Consider the following 24102-nt stretch of genomic DNA (forward strand, 5'->3'; position numbering starts at 1 on the left):
AATTGGTGAATAGGAGCTGGAAAATTTCTGACTTACTGCAGGTTTTAGTAGTTGAACACTGAAACTCTTGTGGAGGCACCACCGAGCGGCACTTGAGCTGGCGTGTAGGGGAGCTCGTCTGCATTTGACTTGGCTTAAAGCAGCTCCACCTGCCACTGACTAACAGAAACTTCTTATGATGTCCAGGTTGCAGCAAATAAAAGCTATTTTTTGTCTCAGAATCCATTCTCCTGGAATGAATATTACTGTGAACCTGTCACTGACATTGCCTCTGAGAGCATGTTCAATCAGCAAGAACATTTGTGTTGGTTGATGCTTAATAAGAGGCTACATAGCAAGTTTCAGAGCTCTGGGACTCTATTGTCCACCTATTGTCTCACCTCTGTGGAACTTCAAGGGGAAACATCCAAGCTATAGGGGTCTTCAGTGTGATTTGGTCCCAGCCTCAGCCTGCCCTGCCTCTGCAGCAGAGCAGCACAGCGCACTGTGACAGGCACAAAGCCACCCGTGGGTTTGGTTCAGCAAAGCTGGTGCAATAACAGACCTTTCCATAGGAGCTGCAGGATTGGTTAAGCCAGAGTGAATCTGTAGAAATAGAAACCCTGGTATCTTTTATTTTACTTTGATAAAAGAGAGAGAGAGATCTTTCAAAAAGCAGCATCCTGTGTAAACTAAGGTTTCAACTGAACATTATTCCTAGTCATGCAGGAAGTCTGGAAGAAAAAGAACTATGGATAATCAGTTAAAAGAACTGACAGATACCCTGATGTGTTGATCAGTAGTAATACCTAATTTCTATTTCAAGTGTGCTATAATGGATTACCATATAGATGCAGCAAAGCACTAAGCATTAAATAGATCTATGTGTTTTCTGGAAAAGCAATATTATTTTGCACTGTGGGGTCTCTTAAGCAATTTCTTACTAGTCTGCTGTGAAACCAGAACCAGGAGTCAATGGCCAGCGTGGATTCACAGCGGTGCTGCTCCAGCTCTAGGCTGGAGTGGAAGCAACTGTCATTTGTTTTATAGGAAGAGCAGGATGTGTTTTTAGAACACCAGGGGTTGGGAGGGCATAGAAAATGCTGTTGGAAATGAGATGTTGGCAGTTCAACAGCCGGAGCTTGCTCACAATGTCCGTGCTCCCCTGTCACGCTGTGACACTGCCTGGGCACTCCTGCACACATGGAAAATTCCTGCTTAAAAATTGCTTGAACTGTAGCTTTGAATGAACTTGGAACATTCACAAGTTTTATTTGATAGTGCAGACTTGTAACCGGGATAACTTGGTTTGCATTGAGGAGCAAATGTGGGCTCTGAAGTCAGGCTGTTTATGTGGGTGCTGATGTGCTGCTAAGCTTTCCTATCTTCATTAGGAGGCTGAGGTGCAGGCAATGCGACCTGGTCACTGTGGCAGTACAGGCAGGTGATTAACCACATCTTTGCGTTGCTTCAAAGTGCATCATATAGATATATATTTCTTGGTTTTTACATGTTGAAGCAGAGAACAGCATGGGAAATGACTGAAGTGTCTCCATTTTTGCTGCATGAAAACATGTTGGGATATGGAAGCCTTCCTCAGATGGGAACCTCTGTCCCCTTACTAGCTCTGTCAACCCTTGAATTGTTTTGACTCGGTCACCTGGGAAGGGTGTTTGTGTTTTATAAAGAAAACCCCCTGTAAGTGTGTTCTTTCCTTCCCCAGCCCTGCCAGCTTCGTGCAGTTCAGTTGAGCTTGTGTTCTGGTGGTGGTTGTACTCCACAACAGCATTTGCTTTCCTGTTTTTCTCTGCCACAACCCACAATTCACTAACACTTGGATATACAAGTTGTTGTGAAGTTGTGTTTCAGAATGGATCTTTATTAAGAAGAAATAAGGAGGAAATTCTTTCCTGTAAGGGTGGTGAGGCACTGGAATGGGTTGCCCAGGGAGGTTGTGAATGCTCCATCCCTGGCAGTGTTCAAGGCCAGGTTGGATGAGGCCTTGGGTGCCATGGTTTAGTGTGGGGTGTCCCTGCCCATGGCAGGGGGGTTGGAACTGGATGATCTTAAGGTCCTTTCCAACCCTGACTGTTCTATGATTCTATGATTTATTTTGCAGCTTTGCCACCTTCCAGCTTACACCTTGTCCTGGTTCACTGTCTGGACGTGACCTTTGTGTTGAGGTGTAGGTGACAGTGTGTGACACACAGGATGTTTATGCTGTGCTGTTGGGGAGTGAGACCCAGTTTCCCTCAGTGCGCTGTGTGTCTGAAGCAACTGCTGGTTAGTGACTGAGCTGAGCCAGCTGGGATGTGTGACTGCAGAACTGCCCCCAGAACACGGCGGAAGCTCTTGGGAATACGTCTGGTTTCTTCTGGCAGCTCAGGAAAACTTGCTTGTCATCAGATCGCTCTCATAAGCTTTCCTTCCTGCCACAGGAGTGTGCCGGGCTGGTGTTCGCATCTAGTGAAGCAGACGTGTTCCAAGTACAGGTTTTGGTTTACAATAAGGGATTTTACTGTGACATGTGCGGTGCACTGAGACGTGGTTTCCCTGGTAGCAGTGCCAGATTGTGACAGGTTTCTGATTCAATGTTCTGATACAGAAGTGGCAGTTGAGTTTTTGGAAGTTCAATACAATTGCTTCTCCGAAGTGAGGGGTTTGAAATAGCTGAGAGAGGATTTACATCCAAAGACAAGCTGAAGGTATCTCATTCCTGTGGTCTGTGAAAGGAAGCTGATTTTGCTCTAACTGTGCTTCTCATAATGGCTTAAACAATGGGAACAAAATGTATGTGGTTTTGACCATTTCGCCGTGACAAATGTGAAGGTATTGGAAGGTTTCTGCCTACAGTGTGTTCTGATGCTTGAACCCAGACAGATTTTGCTGCCAGTTTGTCTTAGGGTTTCATTTAACAGAGCTCTTGTGTTACGGGCTCTGATGTGAGCTGGGGTGCAGACTGAACCCTGCATGCAAAGTACCACCACTCTTGCAGTGACTTGAAGTGTTCGGGATTCAGGTCAGAAGCTCCTTTCTGCCCTGTGCTGAGTGCGGTAATGCTCAGTGTTGGAAATGGGCTGGAGAAGTGGTGGGCTGCGACTGTTTCAGTATTTAGATGGATAACGATAATTCTCTGTCTGCGGATCCTGCAGTCTGGTTGGCAGAAGCGTGGCCCCTTCCTACCAGGTAAAGCCCCAGTGTGACTCATGGCCTCATTTTCAGCCTGTCAGAGCCTTCATCCCAAGCACATTCCTGCTGCCCATGGATGGGGAGCCAGACCTCTGGCCACCCGCCCCGCTCCTTTGGTTCCTGCTCCACGGTGCCATGGGGGTGAAACAAAGCACACGACAGCATGGAAGGGACGGGCCCCATTTCTGCTCCAGGTAAACCTTTAGAAAGGCCAGATGCTATTGGGAGCATGTGCCTGGTGAAGGTGTGAAGAAGGCCAAGCTGTCAATGGGACCTGAGGTCTAGTTCCCCAAGTCTATGGACGTGCCATCAGTGCCACCTTCTGCCATGGAGAAAGGAATGCTCCATTTCCAGAAGGACTCTTGGGAGAGTTGCACACCATTTCTGAGGTGGTGTCGAATTAGACAAGTCTGTTCTGTCCCATCTCTGGAGCACGCTGTTTCCAGCAGCAGTACTTTGGCTGTCTCTGAAGGGATGCCCACACTCGCTTTCTTGGCTGTGATGCTTTACTTCCTCTTGTGAGCTTTTATGTGCAAAAGACCCACAAATGTTGCTTAAACGACCTGTCATTCATTTGCATCCTGCATGGAGTATTTCTGGAAACTGAACGGTGCTTTGTATGCAGAACTTTGTTCCAGTGATTCTGTTTAGTAATTAAGAGGAGCTCTGTTAGTCATTTGTAACATCATTTAATCTCATTTCCAATAGATGTTAAAAGCTAGTTTCCCATTTAAATGTATCTTGATTTCATGTTTCAATGGCTGGAAAGGTGTGAGATCAGACCTGTTTTTCTGTGGGATCCATGTGAAGCCGTGTTTGTTCTCTCACTGTTTTTGAGAGCTGAGCAGCAGTGAGTTCCCTGCCCTGTGTCGCTAATACACCTCCATGCTGAGCCCTAGCCTGTACTGCTAATAGGGTAAGAAGGAGGAAAAAGATGCTTGGAGCCTGCTAACTGAAGGTCCTTTTAAAAATCATATTTACCCAGGTAAGACCCTGGGTAGTTTTGATTTGTCCAGATTATTTAATAGCATTGCCATCCACTAAACTGACAGAACAGCACTTGGTGGCCCCAACTGCCCTTTACAACCAAGATGATACAGCTCCGTTCAGGAAAGCACTCAGGAGCATGCTTAATCTGCTTTGCTTCGTGGTGCCCTGTGGGTACCAGAACTGAGGGGGAGTGGGTTTGACCGCAGCCTCTCCCTGTGTTTGAGCTGCCTCTGGTGCAGTCAGTCCAAACCTCCAGAGGCCACTCGTGCTGTTCCACAGAGGAGCTTTACTGAGTGCTGCGCTGGGAATTAACTGAGTCCAGCTTTGTGCAGCTCGGTTCCGCACCCCAGCTGAAGGCACAGGTAAATCACTCACTGCAGAGATCACCACAGCGCTGTTCAGCCCTGCCTTAGCCGGGGATCAGAGCCCCTTACCTGGGGAGAGGCAGACCTGAGCCCCAGGAGCTCAGGATCTGGGCTGTATCGACCCAGTCATTACCAGTCACTGCAGGGGGAGTGTAACCCAAAGGGAGCTGCTTAGAAATCTGCAGCTTCTGCATTGGAAAGCAGTTTATATTCGGGAATGCTAGGCATTGGAAAGTGATGGGAAAGGGAAAGCGGTTCATGACAGTGTCATGGTATTTATTCAGGACCGTTCCAGGTATCTTTCTCTGCTGTAAGACAATAAAGTAATGGGCAAAAGTTGCACTATGGTAGGTGTTTGCTTTCTATTGTGTTCTCAATGTGTACATTGCCATTTCATTGATGTATTTCATTGTGTATTAATTTCTCTGTATCCTCTGAATGAGCCTGTTTACTACAGAAAATGTGACTTTCAGTTTTGTTTCCTGCAGAAAATATTGCAGCTGCTACCTGAGAGGATTTTTTACCGATGGCATTTTCGCAGTATAGGTAAGAAGGAAGGGTTTAAAGCTTCCAGTCAAATAAAATCGGTGTTTTCTGTATTCACTCCCGGTTCTGCAGGTCCTGTTAACCACAGACTCCCATAGTATTCCCATACAAATAGTACTTACATGAGGCTGGCAGCTGAAAAATCTCAAAGCGTATGGTATGGAAAATGCTTTTACCTGCTCTAAGAGCTCTGTGTGTTCCTTGGTTTGTGTGTGTTTTGTTGCCTGCTTCACTTGACTTTGCACAAATGCCTTTTAAATTTTATGTTCTTGGATTTATCTGTGTCCTCTTCCCTTCTCTTTCATCTGCTGGAAGCTATCGAGAGGATGGGGGTCATAAACCAACACATCTTTTTCTGTTTAGGTCTCCCTTTGTGTTCACAGCCTAACAGCAAAGTTAGGATTGAGGAGGGTTGTGGAATCTGTGTGTTATAGAACCATAGAATCATAGAATAGTCAGGGTTGGAAAGGACCCCAAGATCATCCAGTTCCAGCCCCCCTGCCATGGGCAGGGACACCTCACACTAAACCATGGCACCCAAGGCCTCATCCAACCTGGCCTTGAACACCGCCAAGGATGGAGGATGATGGTCTTTTGCATGTGATCATACCCGAGATGCATACAGACCCATAGCACTGAGTGCGGCTCTTTGCCTCATGATGGATGCTGTTGAACTCAACCCTTGCCACCTCCTGGAAGCTCATTCTGTAAAACCCAGGCTGTGGCCAGGGGGCTGCTCAGTAGGTGAGCATAGGCTGTGCTAAACTGAGTGCAAGCCATGGGGCTGCTGCAGTGAAAGGAGCTTCATTTCATCTCTTATCTCCTGTATTCTCTGGGCAGCTTAGTCCATTAATGTTTGTGAATCACTCAGTTGTCTCACACTATTTGTGGCAATTAAATGAGGAATTTCTGGTTTAGGGCTGGGACAGTGAAGGAAAGAGATTCAGGACAAAAATACAGACTCTTTGGTAGCTCTTTTTGATCAGTTTTTCTTCTGATGAGTGGCCCACAATCTTTCTGTCCTGTGTAAGTGGAATCATGAATGCACAGTGTTTGTCCAGGCTATCTGCCACCGATTCCCAGGTAGTGGAGGGTTTGCCGAGCACTCCGTTAGGATGTGACACTGGCCATGACAGACAGGAGATACCGATGGTGGCCCTCACTGGGTCACACCAACAGCGTGTCTGCTCCTTCCCCAGACTCCCAGGGGATTTACTGTACATTGTGCCTCCTGGACCAAGGGAAGGAACAGGGGGAGGGTAAAGCTCTGCTTTATTCCCTAGCCTCCTGTCCACTCTGCATGCTCTGGGGGGCAGGTGTGCTGCAGGAAGAGGTTTCACAGGCGCCAGCTGGAGATTGTATCGAAGCACGTGAGTGGGAAAGGACAGGATAAAGTTGCCAGCTCAGTGAAGTGCTTGGCTCAAAGCACTATCTGCTTCTGCTATACTTAGCTTCTCTTAAAGGTAGTAGAAATTGTGGCAGGCTTGGTTTAGTCACTCCCCAGCTTTGGAGATCTCAGTAAGAAAAGCAGGATTCATTCTTCTGCACAATGATCGTGTGTAGTTGAGGATTTCATATAGTTCATATAGAGCTTTTAACTAGATTTACATATTGGATTCAAACATTAATGCTATGGGAAAAGAAGTGCCATTGTCTTCAGTTAGATGAAAGTCAACTTTTTAATGGTTTAAATATTCCCTGCAGCCTCCAGTGCTGCTATAGGGAATGTTGTGACCTGTGATCAGAGACAGGAGCCGGAAAGCAAAATTTATTCCTCTCCTCATTTAACCACATAGAATAAAGCTGGAGTTAAATGGGCACAGCCATACTGAAAGGTGCAGTGCATTCATTATGATAGTCAGAGCACCTTGAAATCCAGTGAAGTGCCTGAACTTGAGCGTTTCCTCTGAATTCAACATCTTTGATCCATCACTGGTTTGAAAATTCTGGTCCCAAATGCTGCCAGGGCACTCACAGGGTTTGGGTTTGCTCTTTGTTAAAGCACGTTTCAGCTGCTGGCGGAGGGGGTGTGTTTCCTCCAGGCAGTAGGGTTTGGCTCCAGCACCATTCTGTCAGCTGCCATGTTGCCGTCAACACAGTGCGTTTGCTGGTGCACAACTACAGAGTGGAAGTTAAAGGTTAAGGAAGGAGTCTTGTCACATTCCCAGTTAGCACTGATGGGAACAAAAGGAGACATCTGCTTGAGCACTTGGCTGCCATTTCAGCTGAACTAGAGCAGAACAGGTTGGCTTCAGTCAGTTGTTCTAGAGCTGATATATTCTTTATATTTCTGCTTCTTTTGAATAGTCATATTTGGATAATTTTTCACCTGAGTCTGATAAATGAGCTCTGGAATTTGGCAGGGCTGTTATTTACAGCTGTACCTTGTGAGTTGTGCTCGATGTTCCCACGCATTGAAGTGTATTTGCTATATATGTTAATAATTCCATTTAGTCCTGTGGAACGGTGAGCTCCTGAGGGAAGGCTCCCATTCAGGGTGTACAGAATTCACAGACCCAGGGGGATGAGCAGCTGAGTGCTCTATCATGTTACTTTTCTCAGAACTGGATTAAAGCCGTGCTTTACCTGGAGCATTTGAGGTATAATCACTTGGATTTGAAGTTCAGAGAGGTTGGTTTGGAATCTCTAAAAGCAGAACTGAAACATTGTGCGGTTTCGTAGCTGTGTTTATAGACACGAATGCAGTGCGGGTTGCTAGCATCATTTTCTCACCATTGCTGTCAATATTAGTGTATTCACGTGCATTAATCCTACCAGTTAGGAGTAAGGAAGATTTCTCCAAATCCAGTAACTCAAAATTCCCCCTCCGTAGCTTATGTTTAATGAGAATAATTTGAGAAACTGTCAGCTGACTGAACCCAAAGTACCCCACTGGAAAGATAAGTCATGTTTAATCTTGTGGCACTCACAATGATGATTATGGTTGTAAGTGGATTCACTTGGGGGTTTTCAACCCGTAGTCTTCCTTTTGTAGGACCCATCTCAGTACCCACATAGCAAATGGCACTAAACTGGCGTTTCTGTGGTGCTCTTTATACCCCGTAGTGTCCGTCTCTGGATCTGACATGTGCCTGTTTCCTTCTTCTCACCCAGGGTCGATTCTGAAGAAACTTTTGCACACTGGGAATTCTCTCAAGGTATTTCTCTGGGATGATGCATTCATAGTGCTTTTCACTTGGATTCCTATGAGGTGTATTACTGTACAGTTTTCCATTATCGGTGGTTTTCAGCTTGCTGGGCTTCGTAATGTTACTTATACACCTTTTAACCACAAATTTGATTATTGTAATCCTGGTTTATTTTAATATTTATCCTCAGTCATTTTGCTGTTCATTTCTTCATGATTTCACTGTTATTGTACTTACAAATTTGTTTTAATATCTTCTGCTACCGCATCATTCCCTCGTAGATAAGATGTGAAGGAATCCGCCTGTTTCTTCTCTGGCTCCAAGCACTTCAGACTAACTGTGGGGAAGAGCAGATATTAATATTTGCATGCCTTGTGCCTGGCTTTCCACCCCTTACCTCCTCCCGAGGTCCCTGTACACTGGATAACCTCATTAGTCCTCCGAATTCACCGGATGGTGAGTAAATGAACACCATTTCCATGAGGGGCACATAGCTTCTCGTGCCACTGGGGTTGTGGTGGAGCTGCAGAGCTTCTCGTGGGGAAGGTGTTACATGAATGCTGTTTGTCTTTCTGGTTCAGAGGTGGATGGAATTTGCCGAGCTATTGTGTTTAGTGCAGCTGTGCAGCCTTCTGGTCTTGTCATTCTCAGTTCAGAACGTTGGGTTTGTTGGTTCATGGTTGGCTTTTGTGGGGGTTTCATTAGTTTGTGCTTCTGCTGGAGCTGCAGCTCTATGAACGCGTTACTGCACAACGAGTAGGTGCGGAGATGTGCAGTTAACCTGCAGTGACTGCTTGTGTTAACCCCCCCAAACTGCTGTCAGGCAGAGGCTGCTGCCACCTTCGATTGTATGTGGTAGGGCTTGGGAAAACATGGGAAGCCCAATGGTTACTGACTTCATACAACTTAGGAGTGCATTAATGGTTATCTTCAGATTCATCTTTCTCTAGAAAATACCTTTTATTTAACTATTTTGGGGGGTTTCTCTGCTTAAAACAGCTTCTTTTTATTTTAGCCAAGATTTCTCCAGAAGAAATAACCCCACTCGTGCCAGCGGTCTCTGGAGAGAAAATTGCTGAAGACCAAACCTGCTATTTTCTTCAGCTGCTGTTAAAATACATGGTGATTCAGGTAGGGAGGATACATAGTTTTAACTCTTCGTATTTGTACTTGGGGTAGGAAGTTCAGTCTATGCTGTACCTGCACGAAAGTGGTTTTGCCGCTCCACAGGAAGAAGCTGTTTTCTGCACTTTCTTACTCTTGTTTTTAAAAGGAAAATCATCCTAAAGCTATTTCCTTGGGCTGTTTTGTTTAAAATAAGAAGTTTTGCACTCTTGTGGTAAGAATTAGAATCATAGAATCATAGAATAGTCAGGGTTGGAAAGGACCTTAAGATCATCCAGCTCCAACCCCCCTGCCATGGGCAGGGACACCCCACACTAAACCATGGCACCCAAGGCCTCATCCAACCTGGCCTTGAACACCGCCAGGGATGGAGCATTCACAACCTCCCTGGGCAACCCATTCCAGTGCCTCACCACGCTCACAGTAAAGAATTTCTTCCTTATATCCAATCTAAACTTCCCCTGTTTCAGTTTGAACCCGTTACCCCTTGTCCTGTCACTGCAGTCCCTGATGAAGGGTCCATCCCCAGCATCCTTGTAGGCCCCTTTCAGGAAGGCTGCTCTGAGGTCTCCACGCAGCCTTCTCTTCTCTTCTTCAGGCTGAACAGCCCTAACTTTCTCAGCTGAATGTTATCCAAACCTGCAGGATAACTGACTGCTTTATGTGCTTCTGGTTGCATGTAGAAAATTTATCTGGGGTAAAGATGCAGTTTGTTCTCTTGGCCACATTGCAGAGCTGAGAAGACTATTTTATCTTGTTTGTTTGTTTCTCTCTAACTCCATGACAAAGGCTGCAAGCTTAGAGTGGAAGAATAAGGAGAACCAAGACACTGGGTTTAAGTTTCTCTTTACCTTGTTTAGAAAATACTACCTTCCTCACTTGTTTCCATCATTCACAAAGCTGACCAACCTCTACAAACCTGTTCTGGGTGAGTAGTGAATTCTGTCCTGTCAGTCAAAAAAGAAGTTAACAGTGACTGTTCTCAGTAGCATCTCTGTTCCCTGCCTCATATCACCACAGTTCTGCTGAATGAGGAGTTTTCCTCCCTCATCTCATGATTTGATGTTTTTGTAGCATATTTTGATTGTATTTGATTGATATTTGTAGCAAACTTCTGCTTTTCTGAGGTAGTCCAGGAGGCTGCTGCTGCTCAGGCTGCATAAGGGCTGGCCTGGTTTTCCTTTCCTAAGGGCATCTCCACAGACATAACATTTACATGGAGTGAGTGAGGACTCTGTAACTGTGATGTGTAATGACAGAACATGCTCTCTGATGGGTTTGTTAAAGAACCAGCAAGCTGCCCCAGGCTGAGGGAGCAGCTAACTTAGTTACTCTCATTTACTTCTTGTTTCCTTGAAGAGAAGATGGGCAAGAAGGGCCAGATAAAAGGAGGTAAGATGTACGTCTGCAACTGCAGGATTAAAAGCATGTTAATTCAGAAACTCTCACATTTTTCCTAATTTTCTACTGAATTATGTATGGGAGTCAATAGGAGCAGCGGTGTTAATCCTCACTTGATGTGCTGCAGCCTCTTCATCATCCTTCCCCAATCCTCTGACATCTAATTCTTGTCCTTTGCAGTTTAATATGTAGTGTCTAAGCTCACCTCGGTGCCACCTGAGCTCTGTTCACAACTCCAGCCCAGGCCTTCCATGTCTTTGGGCTATGCACCAGTGATTTTTCCCTAACTCTAAGCATCTGAGTGGATTGTGACCCAACCCTGTCTCCCTTCAGCAACCTTCCACTTCTTCCCATGTGTTTTCCTTCTTTATTTCAGCTTGTGCAATGCTCTTTGCACCAAGTATCCTTTTTCTTCTCGGTCTTTGCACTGAGGAGTGTTCCAGAGCCTCTTCTCTTTCTCACTGTACTTCATTAATAAAGCTCTGTGAAACTTATGACATTAACCAACACTGTAATAGTAGTTCTCTGTTTCAGGTTTTGCCCTTCTTTTTGCAGCCCTCCTCCTTTGCTTTCCTTTGTTTTGCATGATACAAATTATAACCTGCAAGGAAAATCTCTGCTTTTATGTTCTTGCTTTCCTTTAGGAGTAACAAAATTCTGACAATGTAAGCACTACTGTAATAAAAGCAGTCAGTTACTGCATCTGTTAGTTCATATGCAGAAGATGTTGGTGACATGTTCAGGACATTTAACCACAGTCTGGAAGCTACTGCAGTATTCTCAGATGAGTTTTTCCTTTTATCTTCTCTTTTTATCTCCCCAGATATTCCTGATGTAAGACCGAGGCCGGTGTACATCCCTGCAACACGGAACAATGAGAGTGTCTATAGCACCAAGATCCCCTACATGGCAGCTCGCGTTGTTTTCATTAAGTGGCTTGTTACCTTCTTCCTCGAGAAGAAATACTTACCTGCTGTTCAGAATGCGAAAAACGGGGGGGAAATGCTCCCTAAAATCATTCAGGTGCTTTGAAGCCTCTCTCTTTCCTAATGTTCATACTGACCTGGTGCATGATCACTGCGTATTGACAGCCTGAGCAGGGAAGAAATGCTACCCCTGAGTGAATAAATGATATATTTGATTATTTGTACTTTGATGGAGGAAGGAATCTCTGAGGGAAATCCTTCAGGAGTCTGCTAGAAGTTTGTGGCTTTTCTCTTATAGCTGTTTGCCTCTGCAGCACCATCAGTATTATGTTCAGACCTTCAGAATTCAGTCTGTAAACTGTCATTTGTGGCATGGACCATTTCCCAGCACATCAAAGGCCTCTTTGTTTCCCTCTCGATGACAGCAGCTGTGTACAATGAGATATTAGAAAAAGACTGCACTTTCAGGTTGCTGGTTGAGACTTCCCTAGGACCAGGGGCTCTGCAGGGATCCCGGAGGAATGGGTGTGTTTCTTTTAAGAGACTCCAGCCTCCTGTTCAAAATTTAGGATCAATGTCAGCTTCTGTTCTCTTGAGTTGTAGGTGAGTCTGGCTCCAGTGGCAAAGCCTGCAGTAACTATTGTGGCAGAACTGTGTATTTTCATGTCTGTTGGTTTGGGAGCCCTTCACTGTAGAAGCTGAAGGCCCTAAACCAGCAACTGAAAGTGCTTTTTAATTGATCTTTTCTTTCTGACTGGAAATTGCACCTTTAAAACTGCTGTGCGCCAACAGGCAGAGCCAGGAGAAAGAATTGGTCCCTTCTTCCTGAATTTTATAGACAGCGGACACACAAATTCGGGTTGCATAAAGGTATTGCTGCCCTCAGGGTGGAAGCTGGTTGGGAGCTAGCACTCGGCTGCTGGTATGTGCCAGCCTTGGGCACACGCTGACCTCTGTGGCTCTGAATTCACTGACTGCAGCCTGGGCCTGGCTGGTGAGGTTGAATCTCACCCAAGCTTCCTTGTGAAAAGCAGCAGAGGTGTTAGTGCTGCTCTGTTGCTGCCCACTTGGCTGAGCAGAGGGCAGGCTCACTAACATGATCAGGAAGCAGACCTGTGTTTGGATGATGCCTTATTATATCAGTGTAAGCTGGGATTCTGGTAACTCAGAAGCAACTTTTAGTCCTCTGCCTACTCCTGGCAGCATCACTTCAGCCTAAACAGAGTTCAAGATGTTGCAAAATACATGCAATTGCAGAACAAAACCTGACTAGGACAAGTCAGGAATAATAACGTGTGAGGGTATGAGCCCTGTGTAGTGCTATGAGCCACCGTTTCCCAAAACCAAGGGGAGCTGGAGATTCCTCTCCCCTGTGTCTGCACCTTCTCCACTCCCTCCACTGCACCCTTCCCTCATTTTCGCTTTATGACCTGGGCAAGGTGGTTGCTGTTCTGTGCTGGGGGGCCCATATGAAGGGTGCATTGTGTAGACTGTAAGACCAGATTCCTTCTCGGATGAAGTCATAGACTGAAAATGACACTTCCCGAGCGCCGAGATGCCAGTGTGTTGTGTGGCACAGAGCACGAGCATCCTGAGGCCTGTGTAAGTGCCAGGGCGTTGGTGGATGTTGCTTCACTCAGGTGTGTGTTCTCCTCTGCCCAGACTGTTGGTGGTGCTAGCCAAGATAAACCCCCAGAGCTGGACACGGGAGCGTCGCACGCGGGCGAGCAGGAGCGGAGCCACTCCAACAGCAGCAGCCTGTCCGACCGACGGCTCAGCAGCTCCAGCCTCTGCAGCGTGGAGGAGCAGCACCGCCCCCTCTACGACATGGTGCAGAGGATCCTCTTGTCCACCCGGGGCTACGTGAACTTTGTGAACGAGGTGTTCCGGCAGGTCGGTGCCTGTGTTCAGTGGCTGTTGGGTGCTTTCCCTAAGGCAAGTGTCATGGTTATGAGGCAGAACGCAGCAGAGGCTGGTGGGCAGGTAACTGGTCAAACTGGATGTGACACACCAGCACCCTTTAGCTTGGAGTCCTTCCTAGGGCTAGCTTTAACAGCAGTGTTGTGACATACTTGTGGGAGCTGCAGGTTGTTGCTGGTGCCAGGATGTTGAATGGGCCACTTCAGTTGTTCTTAGTATTGGGATATAATTTAAAGGTGTGTAAAAAGCCATTAGCGTACAAGTTTATTATTTGAATTAGTTCCTGTGATCAACATCAGTCTTTAATGTTGAATATTAATTGCTTCTACTTGTATTTGTCATTAATTTGGCATCTTTTCAGTCATTTGGGATACACGTGTGTGGCCCTGCTGGAGAGGCCGTTTTCTGTTTGTTGGGTTGGTTGGTTGGTTGGTTGGGGGTCTTGGTTCATTGGATTTTGCTTTTGTTTGGAATTTTTTTGTTTCCTGTTGAGTTTTTTTGATTTTACCATTGTTTTTTCTGGGACTGAGGTAGAAATCGGTTAAAGCGGCAGCTCCAGGTGACACAAAGGTGCAGGAGCTGCTCTCCAGCAGCTGAGTGAGCTTCCTTCACAAGCTTCACTGTGAAGTGCCTCATGTGGCACGGATTACGAACCCTTGCATGGGTTTAGAAGCCTGTCTCGGTGCTTTTCAGTGCGTGGCTGGCACTGGGGGAGGAGACAGCAGTGGGACAAGAGGCAGCGCTGGTTCAGGAGGCAGCACTGGTTCAGGAGGCAGCGCTGGGACGGGAGGCAGCAGTGGGACGGGAGGCAGCCCTGGTTCAGGAGGCAGCCCTGGTTCAGGAGGCAGCGCTGGGACGGGAGGCAGCAGTGGGACGGGAGGCAGCAGTGGGACGGGAGGCAGCACTGGTTCAGGAGGCAGCCCTGGTTCAGGAGGCAGCGCTGGGACGGGAGGCAGCAGTGGGACGGAAGGCAGCACTGGTTCAGGAGGCAGCAGTGGGACGGGAGGCAGCAGTGGGGCGGGAGGCAGCAGTGGGACGGGAGGCAGCAGTGGGACGGGAGGCAGCAGTGGGACGGGAGGCAGCAGTGAGACGGGAGGCAGCAGTGAGACGGGAGGCAGCAGTGAGACGGGAGGCAGCAGTGAGACGGGAGGCAGCAGTGAGACGGGAGGCAGCAGTGAGACGGGAGGCAGCGCTGGGACGGGAGGCAGCGCTGGGACGGGAGGCAGCGCTGGGACGGGAGGCAGCGCTGGGACGGGAGGCAGCGCTGGGACGGGAGGCAGCAGTGAGACGGGAGGCAGCAGTGAGACGGGAGGCAGCAGTGAGACGGGAGGCAGCAGTGGGACGGGAGGCAGCAGTGGGACGGGAGGCAGCAGTGGGACGGGAGGCAGCACTGGTTCAGGAGGCAGCGCTGGGACGGGAGGCAGCGCTGGGACGGGAGGCAGCGCTGGGACGGGAGGCAGCAGTGAGACGGGAGGCAGCAGTGAGACGGGAGGCAGCAGTGAGACGGGAGGCAGCAGTGAGACGGGAGGCAGCGCTGGGACGGGAGGCAGCGCTGGGACGGGAGGCAGCGCTGGGACGGGAGGCAGCGCTGGGACGGGAGGCAGCGCTGGGACGGGAGGCAGCGCTGGGACGGGAGGCAGCGCTGGAACGGGAGGCAGCAGTGGGACGGGAGGCAGCACTGGTTCAGGAGGCAGCGCTGGGACGGGAGGCAGCGCTGGGACGGGAGGCAGCGCTGGGACGGGAGGCAGCACTTGTGTGGTTCCGAAGCGCTGTGGCTTGCTGCCCTCTCCTGGTGCGTGTTCACAGCGTGTGAGGTTGGACCCGTTGCAGGGAACAAAGGCTCCACGATGCCTCTGTTCAGTGTGGTCAGTGTTCAGGAACTGAGACAGATAAATGTGTTTGCATCCGGTTTGTGTTTATGCTCCCTTACAGGAAGCTCACTCGGCACTGTGAATTCTGCTTTCCTTCCCCTGCTTTCTTTCCCCTGCTTTCCTTTTCCTTTCTACCCCACTTCTTAGTCTTTCTGAAAGCATTCTGTGTCGTGCCCATTCCTCCCACTGGTGAGCTCGTTTCTCTACTGTTGCAGTAGCTGGTTTGTGGCTCTTCCAGGTTCTGCATCCTTCATAAGTTGTCAGTGCCTGTGAAGACATGCTCAGTAATTTCACACACTTGCTGTATGGCACAATTGAACTTGCTTTTGCTATAACCCTTCCATTTCTGTTAAACCAGCTGCTGGGTGTTGCACTTCCTGCTGGATAGAGACAAGGAAGTGTGTGGTGTGATGTGATTTCCCCTGACCCGAGCAGTGTGCCCTTGCAATGGGTTTGCAGCTAGACTGGGGTAAGGAGGTGCTGTAGCTTGTGGCCCTGTTGATCATGGTCACCTCTTCAGAGTTGAAAAGACCTATTTTTCAGAATGAAAAATGTGTTTTCCTCTCTTTCAGTGTTTTTATAACATAATGCATATTGATATCAACATTTTTTGTTGGCAAAATGGGGGTTTTTATTACAAGATGACATTTTCAGGTATTGATTTCTGTGCCTGTTCACTGCAGTGCACAGGTCTGTCGCTGTATTGCTTCCTGTCTCCTAAGGCCCACAGGTATGTGGGGAAGCAGCCAGTGCAGCCTTTGGGAGCTTTGGGAGAGGGTGTCTGTACAGAATGACTCCCAGAGACAGATACTGCGCAGCATGTTGGGCACAAATGCACTGTGGTGATTTCCAAAGCCGCGGTGAGGAAGGATCGAGTGCCAGCCACTGTTGCCCTCGTCACAACTCACTGCCTTGTCTCTGTGTGCACCTCCTGAGGTGGCCCTTCACATCCCACACTGCTGGCGGGACAGGGAGACCTCTTCTTCAGGAGGTGCAGAGCAGTTCCCAGGCTGTGCCTGCCAGTCTTTGGGGCTGGTGATGGCTTGTGGGCTGAATCCAGGTGGAGTCAGAGACCTTGCACAGGGCAGCAGCCACCGCTTGGGGTTGTCCCAATGTCCTGGTTTAGCAGTAGCAGTCATTTTTTCTACTGGTGCAGTGCTGTGTTTTGACTTTCGACCTGGGAATAATACTGATAAAGCCAATGTTTTCAGTTGTGGGTCAGAATGTTTACCCTGACCAAGGACTTTGTGAGTCTCATGCTCTGCCAGGGAGGAGGAGAAGCCAGGAGGAAGCAGGGACAGGACACCTGACCCAAACTAGCCAAAGAGGTATTCCATACCACAGCACGTCATGCCCAGGATGTAGAATGGAGAGTTCCCGGAAGGGCTGGATCATGGCAGGGTGGGGGTGAGGTACCGGTTGGTGAGCGGTTGTATTCTCTTCCTTGTTATTTCCTTTATCATTATTACTATTGGTGGTAGCAGCAGTGATTTGTGTTATACCTTAGTTATTAAACTGTTCTTATCTCAACCCGTGGGAGCTGCATTCTTTTGATTCTCCTCCCCGTCCCTCCAGAAGCGGAGGGAAGAAAGGTGGGGGGGGAAGTGGACTGCATGGTTCTGATTTACAGCCTGGGCTTAAACCACGACACCCAACAAATGCAGTGTGGAAGTAATTTGGAGTTGTGAATGATGCAGGTGTATGCAGGGGCTGTTGGTGAATCATAGCTCCTCCTAGTACAGACGGAAGAGTAAGAATTGTGTCCTTCTGAGCTGTGTCAGTCATGGTGGTGGTGTGGGTGTGTTCATGTGTGCATGTCCTTCTGTGTCCTAGGTTTGGTAAAATGAGTTAACTTTTCAATTCAGGCTTTTCTGTTGCCACCTTGTGATGTATCTGCAACACGGAAAGTGGTTAAGGTGTATCAGAAGTGGATACTGCAGGAGAAGCCGGTGTTCATGGAGGAGCCAGACAAGAAGGATGATGGGCAGGATGCTGGTGACAACCTAGAAGATTCCTCAGTGCAAACGGATGGTAAACATGTATGGCATCAGTGTTACCTACTCCATCCTGTCACCTACAGCACATGACTTAAGTTTAAACTCTCAGTGTAAATGAGTAACAACTTAAAAATGTGTGGAAAATCAAGATTAAAATAGGCTTTTATTTAGGGACTCAAAATAATTACTGAGTGTTCAGTAGCACTTGCAGAGTATTGAAATACATGATCTGTTGGTTAGTCCCTGCCTGCACTAATGTGGCAGCAAGAACTGAATGGAGCAAATTACTGATAGGTTCTGCAGTGTTAACATTCATGTTGTTTGTTGGCCTCGTGCATTTAAGACTAATTCCTTTAGGTGGTAGGTACTTCAGAATCTGACAATACGTACTGGTTTGTATACACCGGTGAAATACTTGGATTAGTCTAGGAAATCAAAGGGTAGATACAGATTCTGTGCATCATTTTAATAGCCTATACTGAACATCAGTAAAAGTTGACTTTGACACTACTGACACTGTGAAACTGTTTAAAGGGAGGTTTTGTTGTACTGAGCAAGAGGTTTGAGTTGTAAAAACACAGAATTACAGGGGTTTGACAGATTATTTGTAGAGAACTTACAGTTTGGCCAGGCTTAAATTCAAATATTACTACAATCAGTAATTATAAAGCGTGATATAAAACATTTCAAATAACATAGCCTTCAAACTTTAATGAACCTTTATGTTCCACATACCATCTGTTTGTTCAGAGATCAAGCAACAACAGATGTGCCTTCCTTGCTGAAATGAAGCAGGACATGAGAGGTCCCGTTTTTGCTGCTGACAGCTTAACTGCGTTAGATTAAATATGGGCACGCTCCTTGCTGCTCATCACTAACCCAGTCTGTGTTTGACAGCTCTCCTCTGAGCACTCGGGACACAAGCGCTCCTCCAGCTGGGGCAGGACGTACTCCTTCACCAGTGCTGTTAACAGGGGATGTGTGCTGGAAGAGGAGGACAGAAACGTTAAAGCTGGTGCTCAAGCTGCATTACAGGTGTGGTCTGTAGGAGAGGAACGGGGCTGTAACTGGATCATGTAACCTCATCACTTCATCGTTTAACCTAATCATGTAACTCACAGTGCAAGTTATAATACAGTCTCTGAGATGAAACAAAACAACTACCAGCAGTTGATGGGCTTTGTAAGCTAGGATTTGCACTTCATTTATAACTTTTTATAATGTATATTGAGCCCTGGGACCATATCTTGCAGCCAGATAGCTATATTCTGTGACAGAAAGTTCATGGTTTTCTGCTGTGGGTACTGGGAATCAATCAGAACTGTACACTTGCTCTCGTTGAGCCTCAGTTATGGGGAATACTGGTGCCTGCTCAGGCATGCAATGCCAGAGGACGAGTAGCTGGAGGAATGATGCTCTTGCCTCAGCACATAGCAGAGGTACTCACCAAACCCACAGTGTGTGACATGTGCCTTTGCTGGGTCTGTAATGTCACCCGAGTTGTTGTTGGAACAGTGCAGCAGAGCAAAGTGATAGGTAAAACATGAAACCTGCTGTAGGGAAAGTGAAAGGTTTGGCTGGAGGAGGACAAGTGTTTTCTTCACTCCTGACACCACATAAACTGCCTGTCAATGCCTGTTCTGAAGGTGTTCCTGACAAACTCAGCGAATGTTTTCTTGCTGGAGCCCTGCCCTGAAGTCCCTGTGCTGCTGAAGGAGCAGGTGGATGCTTGCAAAGCCGTTCTGAGCATCTTTAGGCGCATGATAATGGAGCTGTCTATGAATAAAAAGACCTGGTAAGCTTAATACATTCTGTATTGTTTAAGAGGAAATTATCACCATTTAAGTTTTATGGGAGAACTATTGGGTAGGGAACAGACTGGCTTTCCCAGGAACAGACCTTCCTGGGTCAGTTACCCTGGTGACTTGCCTCGGAATGGATCCTTGAGCTTGCAGGTTCTGCTGAGTCCACATCATTGTGTGGTTTGACACGTGGGTTCTGGCTGGTGTTGCCATTCCTGACTGCACCTCTCAGAAATGGGTTTTTATTGTCCACAACAAACTCATGTTGTTTTGCACATGATCTGTGAAGTCTCAAGTGTGATCCCATTATAAGTCAAGCTCACTGGAGAATTAAGAGGGGGTTTGGTACATGGGAATTAACGAGTACAATTGATAGAACATGTGAACACAGAGTGCAATTTTGTTTTGGCTCCAGGGAGCAGATGTTACAGATACTCCTTAGAATAACAGAAGCTGTGATGCAGAAGCCAAAGGAAAACCAGATCAAAGATGCCTTCGCTCAAAGCATGTCAGGATTGCTTTTCCGAGTGAGTGACTGGGGTTGGTTGGTTTGTTTGGGGGGGTTTACGTTGGTTCTCCATGATGCTTACCCATAGTTTTAGTTAAATGCAATGAAACCTACTTTGAAACCAGGAAGAGATTCTCCTTTGCAGTACTACAAGGAATTACTTTGTAAACTGCTCCTAACAGAGGGAGACAGCTGATTTGATCTGTCCCTAAGGGCTGTGTGACAAACGGTGGTAGAACACGCAGGCACACAGTCTCTGTGTGGGTGTCTCTAAGGTGTAGGCTTGATGTAACTAAGTCCAGCTGGCACATCACAGCTGAGGCACATTGAATGACATGAAAACATTTATACATCCTATTGTACTTCAGAAGCTCAGCTACAGTGTCCAGGTCTGAGTGCCACAGGCATAGCTCAGTCACTGGGATCACTCTGTAGGTGTAGGAGACAGTTCTTCCTCATCATCATCATCATTATTATTAGTCACAGTTTGTTTCAGTTTGCCAGGGACCATACAGACCACCTGAGGCGTGTGTTTGGGAATGTTTGGATTTCCTTAGTGAACAACTTTGACAATGATTTACCTCCTGATGTCTGGGGATGGGTTTTTTGATGAAAGACACTGCCTGTGCATCACGAACACTCAGTGCTAATGTGCAGGTCAGTGCTGACTTCAGCAGCATGGGTCAGGGTTGTTGTGCTGGATTCATGAGCTCGCACTCATTTCTGTCTCTCAGACCCTCATCGTGGCGTGGATCAGAGCCAACCTGAGCGTGTACATCTCCCGGGATCTGTGGGACGAGCTGCTCAGTGTCCTGTCCTCCCTGACCGACTGGGAGGAGCTCATCATTGAGTGGGCCAACATCATGGACTCTCTGACAGCCGTGCTGGCCAGAACTGTGTACGGGGTGGAGATGACAAACTTGCCCTTGGATAAGCTCAGTGAACAGAAAGAAAAGAAGCAGAGAGGGAAAGGTTGGTCTGTGCTTCAGTGCCTTTTGTATCCAACAAGTTAAATATTTCAGATTAATCTCAAAAATTAATTTGATTTAATCTAACATTAAATACTCCTTAATCTAATGTAAGAACCTGTTTAATCAAATGTGAAGTGCTTTGGATTTGTGTGTCCTCGCTGTGTGAGGAAAGGTAATTGGGGTCAATAGAAGAAGCAGGTTTTAGTACGCGCTTAAAATCAGTCTTTGCTGTGTAGTGGCAGTGAAACGTGGTTTCCAGTGCTGTGGTCTGGCCTAGTCAGCAGTGCAGAAATTCTTTTCCATGTCTCTTTCTTAAACTTTAATAAAGTATTTTAGCTGCATTTATGTGCCACTTACAATTGATGCACATAGTTGAAGCAGTGATTGGTTTTTATTGATAGTAAAAGTTCACCTGTGTTGTTTAAAAGGTGAATGTTTTTCATGCCCGAGTGCTTGTAAGCCCATTCATAGTTAGCAGAAACATGTGCCAAAGCATGCAATCACTGAGGATTTTGCTTGTTTTCTCTCTAAGGTGGCATTTTGGAGCCTCAGAAGACAGCTGTAGTGGGAAGATCTTTCTCATTAAGCTGGAAAAGCCATCCTGAAGTTGTGGAGCCGATGAGATTTAGAAGTGCCACAACCTCTGGAGCCCCAGGGGTTGAGAAGGCAAGAAATATTGTTCGTCAGAGAGCAACAGGTTAGACACAAAGAACTAAATGCTTATATCCTCAAACACTCGTGTTAAATCTGCCCTGGAGTTGTGGCTGCTTCCGAAAGTAGTGCAACTTAAGAGTTAAATGCCTGAGCAGAGGTGCTGTGTACCTGTGGCTGGATGTCCTGACCACTGCCACTGTGAACAGATAATCCAAGTATTTTGAAAGCCTCTAAATAGATGCTTTGAAGTACATTACATTTAATTGCAAGTTAGTCCTGTGCACACTGTGGGTTTCTGTAAAGTGCATCCCATCCCTATCTGTGATTTGATAAGAAAGCATTTATTAACATCAGTCAGATAGTACCTGGTGCTTCTGTCCTTTCACACAGCTACTGACTGGGAGCACAAGGTAAACCAGATCCGTAGCAAACAATTTCATCCTTTCTTACTCACTTTATTTGCTTCTTTTTAATTGGCATGATGAGGTATGTACAGCATCTCCTTTTCCTTTCCTCTCTCATGTTTACCTCTGGAAAGAGGAAAACAGGAGAAGGGAGAACAGGGGTGCGGAATAATGGGGCATGTCTGAGACCCCAGGCACGGAACAGATATCTGATTTTTTCAAGCATTTCAGCAGCCTGAATCTGATCTCTTTATTTCATGGTAGCATGGTTCTGTGTTCCAGTGCAGTGGGATAAGGATGAGAACTCCATAGAAAACCTGTTTTTGAATAGGACAGATTTCACTGTGCAGCTTCCTTCCTCCATCTGAACAGATTAGTTGTGTTTCTTACCAGGAGAACTTGAAGGTGATTTTGTATGTTTTGAGGCTTTAGGCTTCCTGACTAAGCTGCAGGCTTCAGCTTAGATCACAAAACATTTTGTCAATGGAGTCAGTCATTCTTTGTGTCTGTTTTACTTTCAAATCCAGCGAGTTCCTATTTGTGTTCCAGTGGGGGCTCGCTGTTTCTTCTGCCACAGCATTTCTCCCCTAGTTCTCTCTAGGGAAGAGATATCTCTGCTCGCCAGAGCGGTTGAGAGGACCTGGAGGTGTTGATCATCAAGGGCTTTTCAAGTCTAACCTCCAGCTCAGAGCAGGTCTGCTCAGAGCAGGGTGCTTGGGCTTTACCCAGCCTGGAGCTGGGATGCAGAGTTTCACAAGCCAAACCAGAGGCAGCTCTGTCTTCAGATCAGTTTCAGCAAGTTTTCCAGTCTTTATTTTTGAGCTGTATGTTCTGCTACAGATACTTTGGGGCAAAGAAAAGAGGATAAAGTCAAAAAATCAGCCCGGAGGCAGGACTTGTGCACTGTCAGAATGAAATATTCCCTGTGGTAGAACTGCTGTGATTCAGGAATCACTGGTTGTTGCACTCTCAGTGGGTGAGAGCCAGTTGCACATTATTGACTTAGAGCTCATAGGAAAAACTTCTGGGCTTAATGGTGTCATTTTTTCCCCCCAAATTGTTGTGTTTCATTGTATCACAACATTCAGAATACCAAATATTTCCTTCCTGTTTCTGACCTAATTCTTGCTTTATTTCTCCCTGAAAGCCAAGCGCAGCCAGTCTATCAGCAACTGTGTGCACCTTTATGAGGCTTTGCCAGCTACTAAAAGCGTCCCTCTCCTGCTTCACACTGTGAGCTCTCTCTTACCTGGTATCTCTTACACTTCTTGTTCTCACAGACTGTCAGGTACTGTACTTGAAATCACCTTTTATATAAATGTTCTTTATATTTGAAACTGCTGTCTGTCTGTTCCCCTTCTGTCTTTAGTGGTGTGGAATGAGATGTGTTGCCCTGGTTTGGTTTCTCACGCATCAAAGCTGTTCAAAACATGGTGTTAACTAATAGTGGTAGCCGTTAAGAGATGAGCAAGTTTAATGGGAGCATAACTTGTCCTTTTTCACAGTTACAGAGGGTGCAAACAGTGGCTACTTGTAGCTTTTTGTTACCCTGGCGCTGGGTTCAGTGTCAGACGGTAAGGGTCACTGAAGAGCTACTGCAGAGACTGCTTGAAGGTGTGAGCTGGTGCAAGCAAAATAGGCAGAGAAATGCGGCTGGTTGAGCTGCTTAACAGAAAAATCTCCTTCACTCTGTTACACGGTTACAAATCCAGGCTTATAAACGTGGCCTTTTTCCTTCCATGGAATTCTTTCTGTAACTATTGATCCCAGAAGCAAATGTAAAAGTTTTGTCTGTGCCTCTTAGTTCTGGGGTAGTGTTTGATTTCTCTCAAAGGTTTGCAGTACTGCAAGCAATGCAAGTTTTGTTCATTTGAATATTAAAGATGACCATGAATCATGGTTCCTTTCTTAATAAAGAAATCCTTTTATTCATGCTTACACTTTTTATCACTTGATTTATGGAAGGTTTCCAAGCAGTTGTTAAAGTTTTAATTTAGTGCGGACCCAATATGCTAAGGGTAAGGGAAGCAAACACTAAAGGCAGCAGTCCAGATTTGGGCGTTTAGTGTTATTTAGACTTAAGTGGGTGTATTTCTGCTCAAGTGCAGTAAACCTTGGAGTTCCCAAGGAGTGGGACTTGTTATTGTGGCAACTGAAGCTGGAGCGAGCCCTAAGCATGCACCTCCTGAGCTAAGCTCTGTGCTGGTGCCCAGCCACAGCTGAGTAAAAGCGAGGAGCACAGAGTGCTTGGCTGGAGGGCACTCATCCTGCCCCTAGCCAGGGGAGCTGGTGGAGCAGCCAGCTT

The 24102-nt window shown here is 46.8% G+C and overlaps 1 protein-coding gene across 1 annotated transcript in view; it reads left to right on the forward strand.

Annotated features, from left to right (window-relative positions):
- The window catches only part of RALGAPA2 (Ral GTPase activating protein catalytic subunit alpha 2), a gene marked incomplete at its 3' end in the record, with an annotated part of 116770 nt that overhangs the window by 14363 nt on the left and 78305 nt on the right, over nucleotides 1–24102 (forward strand). The window contains exons 4-17 of the mRNA XM_080615981.1: nucleotides 5012–5069; nucleotides 8184–8227; nucleotides 8500–8674; nucleotides 9234–9349; nucleotides 10133–10271; nucleotides 11568–11767; nucleotides 13333–13563; nucleotides 17327–17500; nucleotides 18356–18493; nucleotides 19105–19253; nucleotides 19676–19787; nucleotides 20503–20740; nucleotides 21272–21436; nucleotides 22945–23085. Of these exons, the coding sequence (XP_080472107.1) occupies nucleotides 5012–5069; nucleotides 8184–8227; nucleotides 8500–8674; nucleotides 9234–9349; nucleotides 10133–10271; nucleotides 11568–11767; nucleotides 13333–13563; nucleotides 17327–17500; nucleotides 18356–18493; nucleotides 19105–19253; nucleotides 19676–19787; nucleotides 20503–20740; nucleotides 21272–21436; nucleotides 22945–23085 (2080 nt within the window). The remainder of the gene's footprint in view (nucleotides 1–5011; nucleotides 5070–8183; nucleotides 8228–8499; nucleotides 8675–9233; nucleotides 9350–10132; nucleotides 10272–11567; nucleotides 11768–13332; nucleotides 13564–17326; nucleotides 17501–18355; nucleotides 18494–19104; nucleotides 19254–19675; nucleotides 19788–20502; nucleotides 20741–21271; nucleotides 21437–22944; nucleotides 23086–24102) is intronic.

The sequence above is a fragment of the Psittacula echo genome, assembly GCF_963264785.1.
Source record: "Psittacula echo genome assembly, chromosome: 4".
Classification (NCBI taxonomy): domain Eukaryota; kingdom Metazoa; phylum Chordata; class Aves; order Psittaciformes; family Psittacidae; genus Psittacula; species Psittacula echo.